Source organism: Phaenicophaeus curvirostris, chromosome 1, assembly GCF_032191515.1.
Source record: "Phaenicophaeus curvirostris isolate KB17595 chromosome 1, BPBGC_Pcur_1.0, whole genome shotgun sequence".
In the NCBI taxonomy this organism is placed as follows: Eukaryota; Metazoa; Chordata; class Aves; order Cuculiformes; family Cuculidae; genus Phaenicophaeus; species Phaenicophaeus curvirostris.
The window spans coordinates 111678641-111691604 of record NC_091392.1 but is presented as its reverse complement, the minus strand read 5'-3'; the positions used below and the strand labels follow the sequence as shown (position 1 = coordinate 111691604).

At 47.1% G+C, this 12964-nt stretch overlaps 1 protein-coding gene across 1 annotated transcript; it reads right to left on the bottom strand.

Moving 5' to 3' along the window:
- Nucleotides 1–2229: 2229 nt before the first annotated feature.
- Nucleotides 2230–7863, bottom strand: SOD1 (superoxide dismutase 1). The gene is made up of 5 exons (XM_069871015.1): nucleotides 7703–7863; nucleotides 6519–6612; nucleotides 5962–6031; nucleotides 3642–3756; nucleotides 2230–2823 (listed from the first exon to the last, which is right to left on the bottom strand). The coding sequence occupies exons 1-5, from the start codon at nucleotides 7775–7777 to the stop codon at nucleotides 2713–2715; spliced, it is 465 nt and encodes a 154-aa protein (XP_069727116.1). The 5' UTR covers nucleotides 7778–7863; the 3' UTR covers nucleotides 2230–2712.
- Between the last annotated feature and the right edge of the window lie 5101 nt (nucleotides 7864–12964).

The following is a 12964-nucleotide window of genomic DNA, read 5'->3' as shown; positions in this document are numbered from 1 at the left end:
GTTTAAGACTTGTCTTAGTAAACCTGCCATCATTCTATAAGGAGGTAGAGTTTGGGGTGGTTTTTTTAATGAATACACTTTGTTAAAGGATTTGAAGACGAGCAGGGCAGAGGCAGGTTTATCTCTTCACTCAAATGCCACCTCACATACTTTCCATTTCCTGCTTCACGAAATCAGAAAAGAAAGCCTAGGAAAATTTTGGCTGTTCCTTTGCAGGGCAGTTTAGCTGCTTGCTAAGCAGTAACTACATTCGACCTACTGGCGATGCAGCATCTTTACAGCATCACCAGAGCAACTGGATCCGACCCTTGCACAGCTACCAAATTTCTGGCTTTCATCTTCCAGTATAAACATATGGCTTGTCTTATTAGCTCAATGTAAGCGTCCATTACCGATAAAGGCAATACAGTGGTAGCAATTAACACGCTGGTTACAGGGCCTTTGCCTGCCACTTGCAGCGATTTGTGCACTTCCTTGGATGCAGCGCTGGCTCCCAGGCCCGTGAGCCACCGGCTGTGACCCAACCACAGACAACAGGTTTGACACCGAACATCTGTACATTCCAGGCTTTGGAAGCAGCAAGGCTCCGCGCCAAGAACAGCTGGAGAGGAGGGAAGCAGGAGCTGCCAGAGCACTCATTCTGTTGCTGCTCCTCCTCCAAGTGACAAGCTCTTTTTTTCCCCCCTCGGGGAGGAAACATAACGGTCTGAAAGGTGGCAGTACTTGTGGGTGTTCAGTGCTTCCCCAGCTGCTTAAGGAGGGAGCCGAAAGGCGCAGTCACTACTTTAATTCCGCTGCAGCAGCTAAACTGATCCACTGGGAAAGGTACAGGTGGGTAGGAACTGTGCACACAATTGATGGCCACCTGCGATGAGTGTTTATAAAGTGTTCGTGCGGCGTTCTCGCCATCCTACCAAATGCCGTTCCTTTTCTGTAACGTGCTACACTGGCATCGGGGCGTCTAGAACTACAGCAAACTACTTCCATGAATATCTCTTATGTACAAGATTAAGGAATGTTGATACAAGTCTTCATTAAAACTAATCATTTTCTCTATTAAAAGACTTGGAAATGTCTGTTTGAGAGGTACATACAAGAGAATAATGAAAGCTGGTGCTAGCACACAGTGATTACACTACTGAGCTTTATGACATCAAGCAGAATTTTGGCTCCATGAATCCTTTTTAAGGGAAGAGCCATTCCACACTAGACACCCCTGCATAGCCTGAAAGGAAGGAGCTCTCTTGAGCAGCACATCCAGGCTGCCACTGGGCACCAGCCCACACCCAACCTACACGGCCAGGTGGGGCGCCGAAGGGCACATGTTGGAACCAGATCATCCTACACGCTTGAGGCTTCCCCACCACACACACACTTTGCACTCACTGAGTGCCCTGAGCGTGACACCACCGCATTTCACAACAAGAAGCTCTTTCTGCAAAGCAGCAGCCCACCCCTCAGTACACAAACCCCTGGCTGCATCCCCACAGAACATGAGTTTCTGTCACAGAAAGACACAACAGTGTTTGTTACTCCCATCCTGACTGATCTCAGGTCTTACTTGTTAAAGTGACTGGCTGGGAGCAACCTCAATGCTGTTGGTGCCTGGAAATTAATCACTGACATGGTTCTTGTTTTTCCTCACCTGGAGTAGTGTCCAGTTCTGGAATCCTCAACGTAAGAAGGACATGGAACTGTTGGAACAGGTCCAGAGAAGGGCTACAATGATCAGAGAGCTGGAGCACCTCTAACATGTGGACAGACTGAGAGAGCTGGGGCTGTTGAGTCTGGAGAAGAGAAGGCTTGGGGGAGATGTTATAGTGACCTTCCAGTACCTGAAAGGGCTGCAGGAAAGCTGGGGAGGGACTTTTTCCAAAAGCATGGACTGATCAGACAAGGGGAAACGGCTTTAAAGGGGAGAGGAGCAGATGTAGGCTTGATATAAGCAAGAATTTCTTCACCCCAAGAGGGGTGAGGTACTGGCCCAGGGAAGCTGTGGCTGCCCCATCCCTGGAGGTGTTGAAGACCAGGCTGGATGGGGCCTTGGGCAGCCTGGGCTGGTGGGAGGTGTCCCTGCCCATGGCAGGGGGGCTGGAACGGGAGGGGCTTTAAGGTCCCTTCCAACCCAAACTATCATTCTATGATGAAGTCCAAGCCTGCTTTACATGTTAGCGAGTCAGCAGGGAAGGGTGTGTTGCCTTTTGGATTTTACAGACAGCAAGACCAAGGTGTGTTTGCCCAGCAAGTTTATTACACATGTTTTCAAACCTACAAATGCTGCAACTCAGCCCAGAGGAAGCCCCAGTACACACAGTGCCCGCTGCTCTTCAATGAAGAGTCTTGCTAGAGCTCGTAAGGCTAATCCTCCACATCACACAGTGTACTCCAAGTTCCCAAGTTCAGAATGTGATTGCAACTAAATATCTTCCAATACAGAGAATGGGAGTTCCAGTTAGTGAAGATTATACTTGGTGGCTACAGTAGATGCGTTAGCAGAAGATTACAGACACATTCCATCAGGGTCACTTTAATTGCAACATACATCGTACAAAATTAAGTCAGTCTCCACCAGTTTAAGTGATACTCAGAATGCAGAGTAGTAATGTGATTAAGTGATAAATCTTTTGCTTGCACAAGGAAGGGCAAGTACAGCATTTGCAATGAAATACAGACCATTTATCACAGTCATCTTAAGCATTTCAGGTACAGTACTTAGCTCTTCGCTATTCCAATTACACCACAAGCTAAGCGAGGTCCAGCATTTCCAGTCATTTTGCTCTCATTGTCTCCCCCTCTACCTAGGTCATCACGCTTTTCATGGACCTAAAAAATGGAACAGAATTGAAGATACCTTAATTCATCTTATTGCATAACTAATCAACATTTTTCACTACCTGCATCAGTAGGGGCAGCGACAAGCAGCATTGCCAGCAACCAGCAGGGTGTGTTACACAAGAGAACCCATGTAATTGTATAACGCTGAATGCCAAATTGATACTTGTGCTAAAAACTTAGACTGATCTTAAAAAAAAAAAAAAAAAAAAGAGTTGCCTTCAGCTGAATTTGCCTGAAGTGGAAGTCACTAAAACCCTGTGTTCAGAAAGAAGTCACTACTAGTCCAAGAGCAAGCCTGGCCCTGACATTGACCCCTACACCACCAGGCTGACCGCTGCACTGCATGCAGTACCTTGGCCACGCTATTCAGAGTGTCACACTACACAGCTCCCTACTCCTTGGGCATCATCCAAGCCCATTTCATGCAGGAGTAGTGACCTCGGCGGGAGTTGCAGGGAGGGCAACAAGACTGACAATGCTTATCTGTGGCCACTCAGCCTCTGCCTCCCTCCTTCCCCAGGGAGGCCACAGCACAAGCTTCTGCAGCAGCTACCAGAGCAGTGTCCCACAGTGCCTGTGGCCAGGCCTTTAGTGACAGCATTTATGCCAGACTGCCAGCTCCTGCCATACTAATACATGGAAGACTTTCAGGCAAAGCGTCAAAGAACTCGCAGGGCTAGAAATCTTGCACTACAAGCTCTCTAACAATCAGAAGAGAATGGCCTCCAGCATTAAAAAGCCTCTACTTGCTGGCAAGACTGCTTTAAAGCTCCTTAAAGCATCCCAGTAGGCACCAAGACACTTACCACCATGGTACGTCCAATGATGCTATGTGGTCCACTAAGAGAAATGATGGGATCTTCCATTTCCACATCTGCCACTCCTCCTTTAGCAGTCACATTGCCAAGGTCTCCCACATGCCTACACAAAGACACAGAGAAACCCACAGAAAGCTTGGTTAAATTTAAACCCCTTCTGAGTGATGGCCTGGACAATACAAGGCTCAGTTACTACACTCAAGTACACCACTAGCTTATCTTAAACAGCACCTGTGTCCTCATTTACCACCACCAGCCAATCTTGACCACTTCCACCATTTTAACTCCTTTAGTTCAAGGGGTGATTAAAATTCAAGGTAGAACTTGAAACTGGAAGGTTAATCAGCTTTGGGGAACGGAATGCCATTACTCCCCAGCAAGCCAAGCCACCAGTGCACAACTCGCACAGCTAAGAACTCCATGCTGATGGCATTTCCTCTGCTCAAAGAAAATCTCTCAAATTAGGTGAAATAACCTTTCCTGCACATGCAAGTTCTGGTGTAAGCACTGCTACAATTCTTAAGAGCTAATATATATCACAAATCAGCTGCTCTGCCAGCAGCTGCGGGCTTTAGGTTTAAACAGGATTAGCAAAAGCAGTCTGTCAAGTGACAGGTCAAAGGGGATGCACCAAGGGCTAGCTGAGTGCTAATCAGTACCAGAGAAGACTATTCAAGTTAGCTTAGTATTCTCCTATACAGCTGGCATTATACTCTACCACACAGTTTTGATCCGAGCTAGACCTCAGCTAGGACTTCCCTTAGCAATTAAGCCTTAAGCTGTTCCATTTTCAAGTGAACCTCCAGGCATTCCAGCCCGATTCCAGCTTATTTCCTGCACATCTGCCCCAAAATAAACCATTCACTCAAGTTGTTCTGCAAGACTTCTATCCCAATTCAGAACCTTGAAATCCAACTAATTTCTCAAACTCTCTATGTATGCAGGGTGACCAGCTCAGCTCACAGAATGCTGAGACAACAGCACAGTGCCGTTTCTACATTTTTAATGAAATCCTACAAAACCAGGTCATGGCAGTTTTCCCTTTAGGAATTTGCTTGATTTAAGGTTTCAGGGAGCTTCAACCCTTACACTTGATAAAAGCATGACCTAGTTCTTATACCATCCTAAGGTATTCCCCAGCCTACAGCTGCCTGAGCAGGCAGGTCACACCACCAGCAACATTTGACAAAGCAGAACCAGCAGAAGCTGTGATGTTCAGGCAATTCTGACCTTTTGCACTGGAGCAGTTGGCTGCCCATAAAGCATGCGAGCGCACCATTTCATGCTGCTCTGTCAGCCAGACAGCTGGCCAGGAGCCAGCTTGCTTGGCCTGGCATGCAACTGATCAGTCAGGTATGAATTTATCCATCACAGAAGGTGCAGTTATAGATAAATGTGAACATTCAAAAGCTAATCACAATGTCAAAGTTGATCGCAATGCTCATCCAGATCCTACCCGAGCAGGACCAGCTTATCTTTTACACTTGCTCCTAGCTCCACTCACTACCACACACCTTCAGCTTGCGTAGCCCTCTCCCAGTCTCCAAAGCCAGTCAGCATAGCGCTTAAAGCAATTGTTCAGACACGTGAGAGTTCTCTGAAGGTATTTGGACCATAAGACTGCTTCCAGGGAAGAACTAGGTTTGAGCTCCCACTGAGGTAGATCTATTCAGCACAAACATCAGACCCTGTAGTGACACAGGGTGCACACAACCCCCGGGGGCACATACTGTAGGCGGCACACTACCCAAGCTAACTGGCTAAGAACAGCCGAGCGCACCCAATGAAAAGCCACCTTGCTCAGTTACACACAGCTTCTATCCATCTTGCAGTCTCTCCCGAATTCTCAGCTCCTTCCACGGATGATCCTCATCTACCACATGACAAGACTGCCTACAGTTCAGCAACTGAGTAGTGGGCCCATGTTGTTAAAAGCTGGCCCCAAACCAGAAGTGAGTCGCCATTGAACATATCAGGATTTAACACATGAATTCCCCCACATTCACTTAAGAAACCTTCTCTCAGTAGGAGTCTACATTTCCTCTTCTCCCCAAGCTACATCAGAACCAAGAACATGTCCCAAAGACTACATTTAACTCACTCTATTGGAGCCAAGATGCCTAACGCATCACTGTATGGTTATCAGAGCTTTTGCTACGGAACCCCAGAAGTCCTGCTAGAATTACCAGTTTTGTTCTGGTATCACCCTAGGTTTATTAACAAAGCAGCTTCCCAAGCTCAAAGCAGCACTTGGGTGGCTGCTGCAGGGAGCAGCTACACAGTAAGAGGCCAGGCACACTGAACTCACCTTTCTGCATCTTTTGGTCCACCGTGCTGCTTGCCTTCAGGATTGAAGTGAGGACCTGCACTGATACATCCTGAAACACAACACACATCACAAGGGCATTTTTGCAGCAGGCAGTTTAAACATTTTCCTTCTAGAGTACACCAAGGCAGCCCTCCTATAGTCAGAGGAAGTAAAAGCTATCAACAATGAAATGACACTCCTGCGAGATGTTCTACTAATCCTTTGGTAACCTGGCACAGACTTAGTTAAAAAAGTAAGACTATACTTGTTCTAGAACACTCTAGGCTAGCTGAAAGCTTTCTTATTTCTTAACACTACATTATTAAAGTATTTAGGTTACTGCTTGATATGTCAGGTCTTGAACACCAGCCTAAACATACTCAAAACATTAAACAGTAAATAATTTGTTATGAAATGTCATCATTTCTCGACACACATATGCAGCCATGAGACCCAAGTATACTTGCACTAGTTGGTGCCACAACACTAAGAGAAGCTCTTTAAAGCTGAGCCATCACATTACAGCTGTAACTCATAGGCTTGGATAGCCATCTTACCATTTGTATTGTCCCCAAATTCATGGACATGGAAGCCGTGATCTCCATCAGCCAAGCCAGTGATTCTTCCAGTAACTTTTACTGGTCCATTACCCTTTAACAGAAAAAAATTCTCACCAAAATAACTACAGCACTAAATGGCCTCACGTCAAGAAAAGCTTCCTAGTCAACAGAAAGCACTAGAAGCTCCTTGACAAGTTCAGCTACTGGGACGTTATTACCTTCCTACACTGACTACACTCTATATGACAATACAGCATTTCAATGAATATTTCCACTTATTTAGCCAAATAAGATATACCCCTGGTATCAACAAATATACTGCTATGCATCAAAAAGCAGAAGGACCGCTTGCTTTTGAGAAGAATCACATGCTTTCATTTGGAAGCATGAGTTTAGCCATTAGGAAATATTTTTTCAACAAAAGGGTTCTCAGGCATTGGCAGAGGCTACCCAGGGAGGTGGTGGGGCCACCACCTCTGGAGGTATTTAGATATGGGGAGATTAGGTGCTCAGGGTTTAGCAAAGTACAAATACGGTTGGGCTCAGTAACAATAGATGTCTGAGTTGGAAGGGACCTTAAAGATCGTCCAGTTACAGCCCCCCCCTGCCATGGGCAGGGATATCCCACTAGATCAGGCTGCCCAAGCCCCCTTCCAATCTGGCCTTGAACACCTCCAGGGATGGGGTGGCTTCCCTGGGCAACCTGTGCCAGTGCCTCACCACTCTCACAATGAATAAATTCCTCCTTAAGTCTAGCCTAAATCTGCCCCTCTCCAGTTTATACCCATTCCCCCTCATCCTATCGCTACAAGCCCTTGTGAACAGTCCCTCCCCAGCTCTTTTGTAACCCCTTTCAGGTACTGGAAGGTTGCTGTAAGATCTCGGAGCCTTCTCTTCTCTAGACTGAATGATCTCAAAGGCCTTTTCCAACCGAGCGACTCTGTGCAGCCCTGAACCCGTCCGCCCTCTGCGGGCTGACCGCGGCCTCCCGGCAGCCCCAGCCCCTTCCCCGGGCGCTCAGGGAGGCTCTCTGTGTCCCGTCCCGCCCGTCTCCCTCCTCGGCAGCCACGATCACGCACGGGTCCTGCTCCCCCACGCACCAGGCCGAGGGGAGGGAGCCCCCCGCCGTGACTCAGCGTTCAGCCCCCGGGGCTGGGCGCAGAGGACCCGCCGCCGCTCACCTGCTGCTCGAAGTGGATGAGGCCCTGCACGGGGCCGTCCCCCTTCATCACGCACACCGCCTTCAGCGTCGCCATGTTTCCCCCCGTCCTTTCCTCTCTCTCTCACTCTCCCTTCGGGCAGCGCGCGCGCTCGCCCGGGCTCGAGAATCCGCTTCGGGGGGGTGGGTGGGAGGGATATCCGCCCCGCCGGCCGAGCCCCCCTTATATAGGGCGGAGCCGGCCAATCGCGGCTCGCCTCGCGCCGTCCGGCCAATCAAAAGCGGGGCGGGCCGACGCGCGCAGCCAATCGGCGGCGGCCCTCCCGTCGCGCGGCCAATGGGCGGGCGCGCGCGTTGCGTAACGGGCCGGGGTTGGGGGGGGAGGGCGGTGGCGCGCGGGGAGCCTGACCCGAGGGCGCCTGACCCGGGGGCGCGTGCATCGCGTCGTGTTGATCGGGGAATCCTAGAGTCATAGAGCGGTTTGGGTCGGAGGAGAACAGAAAGATCATCTAGTTCCAACCCTCCTGCCACGGTCAGGGGCACCTCCGACCAGCCCAGGCTGCCCAAGGCCCCATCCAGCCTGGCCTTGAACACCCCCAGGGATGGGCCAGCCACAGCTCCCCTGGGTAGCCTGTGCCAGGGCCTCACCGCCATCATCATGAAGAAATTCCTGCTTATATCAAGTCTAAATCTGCCCCTTTCCAGTTTATACCCATTCCCCCTTGTCCTATCACTATAAACCTTTGTGAACAGTCCCTCCTCAGCTTTCCTGCAGCCCCTCTCAGGTACTGGAAGGTCCTATAAGATCTCCTCGGAGCCTTCTCTTCTCCAGGCTGAACAAGCCTAACTCTCTCAGCCTTTCCTGATATGGGAGGTGCTCCAGCCCTCTGATCATATTTGTAGCCCTCCTCTGGACTTGTCCAACAGCTCTACATGCTTCTTATGTTGAGGATTCCAAAACTGGACACAGTACTCCAGATGAGGAGTTCCTCTCACAAGAGAAGGACAGAGGGGCAGAATCCCCTCCCTTGCCCTGCTGGCCACGCTTCTTTTGATGCAGCCCAGGATACAGTTGGCCTTCTGAGCTGCAAAGAGTCATTTGGTTGGAAAAGACCTCCAAGGTCATGGAGTCCAAGCCATACCTGCCCACCACTAAACCACATTCCTGAGCTTTGAGCAATCTCACATGAAATCTTCTGTCAGATTCTATGTTTTGGTCCTTCTGATGCCGTGATTTCACCCAGGCATAGAAAATCTGTTTTTATAGACATGCCCTGAAGCAGTGACAGCGGGGAAGCAGCAGCAGCACACGGGTTTGCTTTTCTGCAGACTTTTTTCTTGTGATATCTCTGCATTGATAAAAGAAACAGTTGCTATAACAAAAAGTGGAATGATATATAAGCTAAAGTGGAATTATGTCTCACCTAAGTAACTGTTCTTTGAAACTTAGATGTTCCTCTGATAGCGAGTTTTCTTTCAAACTGTCTCTCCAGACACCGGAGATGATAACACCCTGTGCACAGTGTGATCTGTGCTGAGCGGCCGGGGCTGCTGCATCCCCTCTGTCTGCAGCCTCTCCCACCCCTGGTGCAGGGTCAGGCAGGGCTGGAGCCGGCTCCAAATCAGCAAGGGATTTGACTGCTGTGAAGTTCATAATAACAGTAAAATTAGTCCTTGGAAAGTAATGGAATATGCATAAGTTTTGTGGAAAAATTGATCCCTGCGCATGTGAGTGGGAAATCCATCCTGTCCCAGCTCTTGTCTCGCTGCACACAATGGATGGAGATCGCTCCCTCATGTTGCCCAGCCCTGATAAAAGATGCTGCTGTCTAGAACTCCAAAACGAGTCTTAAGAGAGTTTTATTTGCTGCCATTGTCAGTAACAGCATCTGTGATGAGCCAGCAGTGACCAGGGTGGTCAAGAGGGCATCCTGGATTGGATCAGAAACAGCATGGCCATCAGGACCAGGATGGTGATTCTGCCCCTGTGCTCAGCATTGGTGAGGCCACACCTCAAATCCTGTGTTCAGTTTTGGGCCCATCACTACAAGAAGGACATTGAGGGGCTGGACCATGTCCAGAGAAAGGTAACAAAGCTGGTGAAGGGGCCAGAAAACAAGCCTTAGGAGGAGCAGCTGAGGAAACTGGGATTGTTTAGTCTGTAGAAAAGGAGGCTGAGGGGAGACCTCATGGCTGCCTACAGCTGCATGCAAGGAGGGTGCAGTGGTGGGTGTTAGTCTCTTCTCCAAAGTAACAAGTGATAGGATGAGAGGAAATAACCTCAGGTTGCTCTAGGAAAGATTTATATTGGATATGAGGAAAAATGGTTTCACTTAAAAGGTTATCTGGCAGTGGCACAGGCTGCTCAGGGAAGCGATTGGGTACCCTGAAGGTATTTAAAAGAAAGGTAGGTGAGGTGCTCAGGGATATGGTTTAGTAGTGGACAGGTATGGTTGGTCTTTATGATCTCAAAGGTCTTTTCCAACCAAATGATTCTATAATTCTATGATCTTTTTCCCTCCCCTGAAGGGTATTTTTGTGTATTCCTGTGGCTAATGTGTGTTGCATCCTGAACTCCCTGTCTAGAATTGGAATGCAGCTTTGAAGCGGCCTCTGAATAGCTTTGCATTTCAAAATAGTTGCCCTGCGTGGTAGATGTGTTGCACAGAAACTGTCAAAGTTACACTCTGAAGCCGGTGTTGCTTGGCTGCTGACTCTTCTTGGAGACACCTTTGTGTGTAGTCTACCCACAGTAACAAGCTGGGTAGGTATTATGCAGCGCAGAGCTCTGCTTAAGAGGGGAAGTGTCTTGGCGTAGCCATCAGTCACCCCCTGTCTGAGAGATGTATAGGGGAGAGAGGACTAAATAGCTTCTCTCCCTACTGATAACATTGACAAACTTTAGACTCCAAGGGAAGGTTAACACCGGACTGGGGGAGCACATAGCTCTGCTATTTTCTTGAAAGACCTGCAACCTTTAACCATTTTAAGAATGAAAGATTTCGTGTAAGTAATTCTGTTGGCAAGCCGTGTTGCTTGGTTTTTATGCTGCATTACTGATGGAGAAGTTAAATCACAAGCACAAAATGATTTTACAATACTAATAAATGTAGGTAATCAATGTATATGACTGAGAAACATATATGCCTTGAAGGCCAGGAGGTTTTAAGTCACCGAGTCAGGGAAGGTTGTACAAGGTTGGTTTCACACGTGAGACTCAGCCATGGCTCAGCTGACACAACTGAAATAAGCAGGGATTTGTTTGCTTGAATAGTATATTTTTCTGCTTGAGAGAGAAGAAGCAGCAGGGAAAAAACCCCACATAGATGGAGAATATCTGTCTAAGAGGCAGATAAAGGTTTGTAGCTTAATCTTGGAAAGAAGCTGAGAATGCAGGAGAGTGGGGCAGCTCCTTATCTAGGAGGCATCTTGACACTGTGAATTACACTCCCTAGAGTTTAATTCCTGATTTGCCTGGAGAGACTTTGTAAATTATGAGCAAACAAGTCTATACTCATGGCATGACCTGCAGCACCCTGAATGCTTGCTAGATCACGAGGAAAAATTCCAATGCCCTCAATGTGCATCTTGTTTGATTAAAAATTGTTTGTAAACTTAGAAGAGTAGTAGTGACTCATATTGCTTTCTGTCATCTTTGGTTTTCTATATCATTATCTTTTTTTTGCAGTGCCCTTTCATTAAGAGGAGCATCTTGAGTGCTGCGTTACAGTGCTTTCTCTTATCTTTAGGTCTATCTCCAAGGCTGTTTTATGTTTTTTTTTTATCAGACTGGTTTATTCCTTCCTTCCTGAAAGTAAGTTTTCAAGATCTGCCCTTCTTCATGCCTCTACCTGAATGTAGGACAAACTGATGGGTAAGAGCCAGGTGTGTTAGGCCTCTTAATATGTCAAGTGAAATAATCTGAAGTAATGATTTTAGAGATATATCACATTAGGCATCAATGTCAGGTTACCTGATGCTTAAGTTAGGCAGAATGCAGCTAACACAGCTAAGAGGCAGCATGGTGAGGAGACCAGCAGCAGGAGGCTGAAGGAGAGATGTGAATTTTGAGGACTCATATACAAGTGGTTGTATGACATGTGCAAAAAGAGACTAGGAATCTTTATGTGGGTCACAGCCTCACCCTTTAGAGTGTTTTCTATTATTCTTTTCTTTTGGAAGTACAATAGAAATATCAAAGTATTAGTTTACAGGCGTACTCTTTCACATTAGTCTTATACAAGAAGCCAGGGAAAGATTTTTTCCCCACATACTTCCTTTTAACACATTTGTTTTCTTAAACCTCACCAGTAGGTGAAAAATTCACCTTAAAGAAGCTGAACAGGTGTTTGATAGCAGTATCTTATTTTGTTATTTGTATTATCAGAGTCAAAGCAGAGAGGAAAGATGAATAAGTGTAAGGTGGAATTACGAACTTTGATAGCAGGAACTACAGTAAGACAGGATCTGGCAGGCATGAGAAAGAGTGGCATCTCTTATAACTGGCATCTCTCGTTTCACATCCCCCTTTGCCCCATACCCTGGTTCTGCCATGTCAGCTTGGAAGAAGTGTAGGGCTTGGGTCTGGCTCTATCTTTATAGGTAAACTGGGGATAAAGTGGGCTGGTCTGGCATCCAGAGGGTTGAAATGAGCACAGAAGGGACAGTCTTAGGCCTGGGTGGACGCACAGCTTTGTTTATTCACCTCATTCTGCAGCTGCCTGCAAAGCGTATTTGTTGTAGCAGGGAAGCGAATCAGTTTTTGTGTTGGTTGATAGGGTTGCTCTCACCACATAAGGGTATTCACACTGGGATCTCTGAAGAGCTAGAATTCAAGACAATCTTGGTTAGTTCCTAATTTACCAATTTAAACAGCAAATGAAATACTATGTGATGTAATTTAATGTAAGTCTAATCTGTCTTGACAGAAGCTAATAAACTTGTATGAAAAATGTGCAAAAGTAACAAAAAATCCCAAACCATTGTGTACTGCTAAAATTTGGCATGTATAAAGCGTAAAGTCCCTGCAGCACATTAACATGCTTCCTGGTCAAAATTTTGTATGGATTAAAAAATTAGAGGGAATTTTGAGGGTTGTGGTTCCCATGACAATCCTAACTCTTGTGCCTTGTGCAAATATCTCATATTTTCTACTTGTGAATACAGAGTGAAACCAAGATTGCAATGGTAAACGTCACTCCAGATCGCCCGAGTCTGTGTGCATAGGTGCTTGCTCGTCAAGATCATTGTCCACAAATCTATGTTAATGTAATTTTTTATGTTT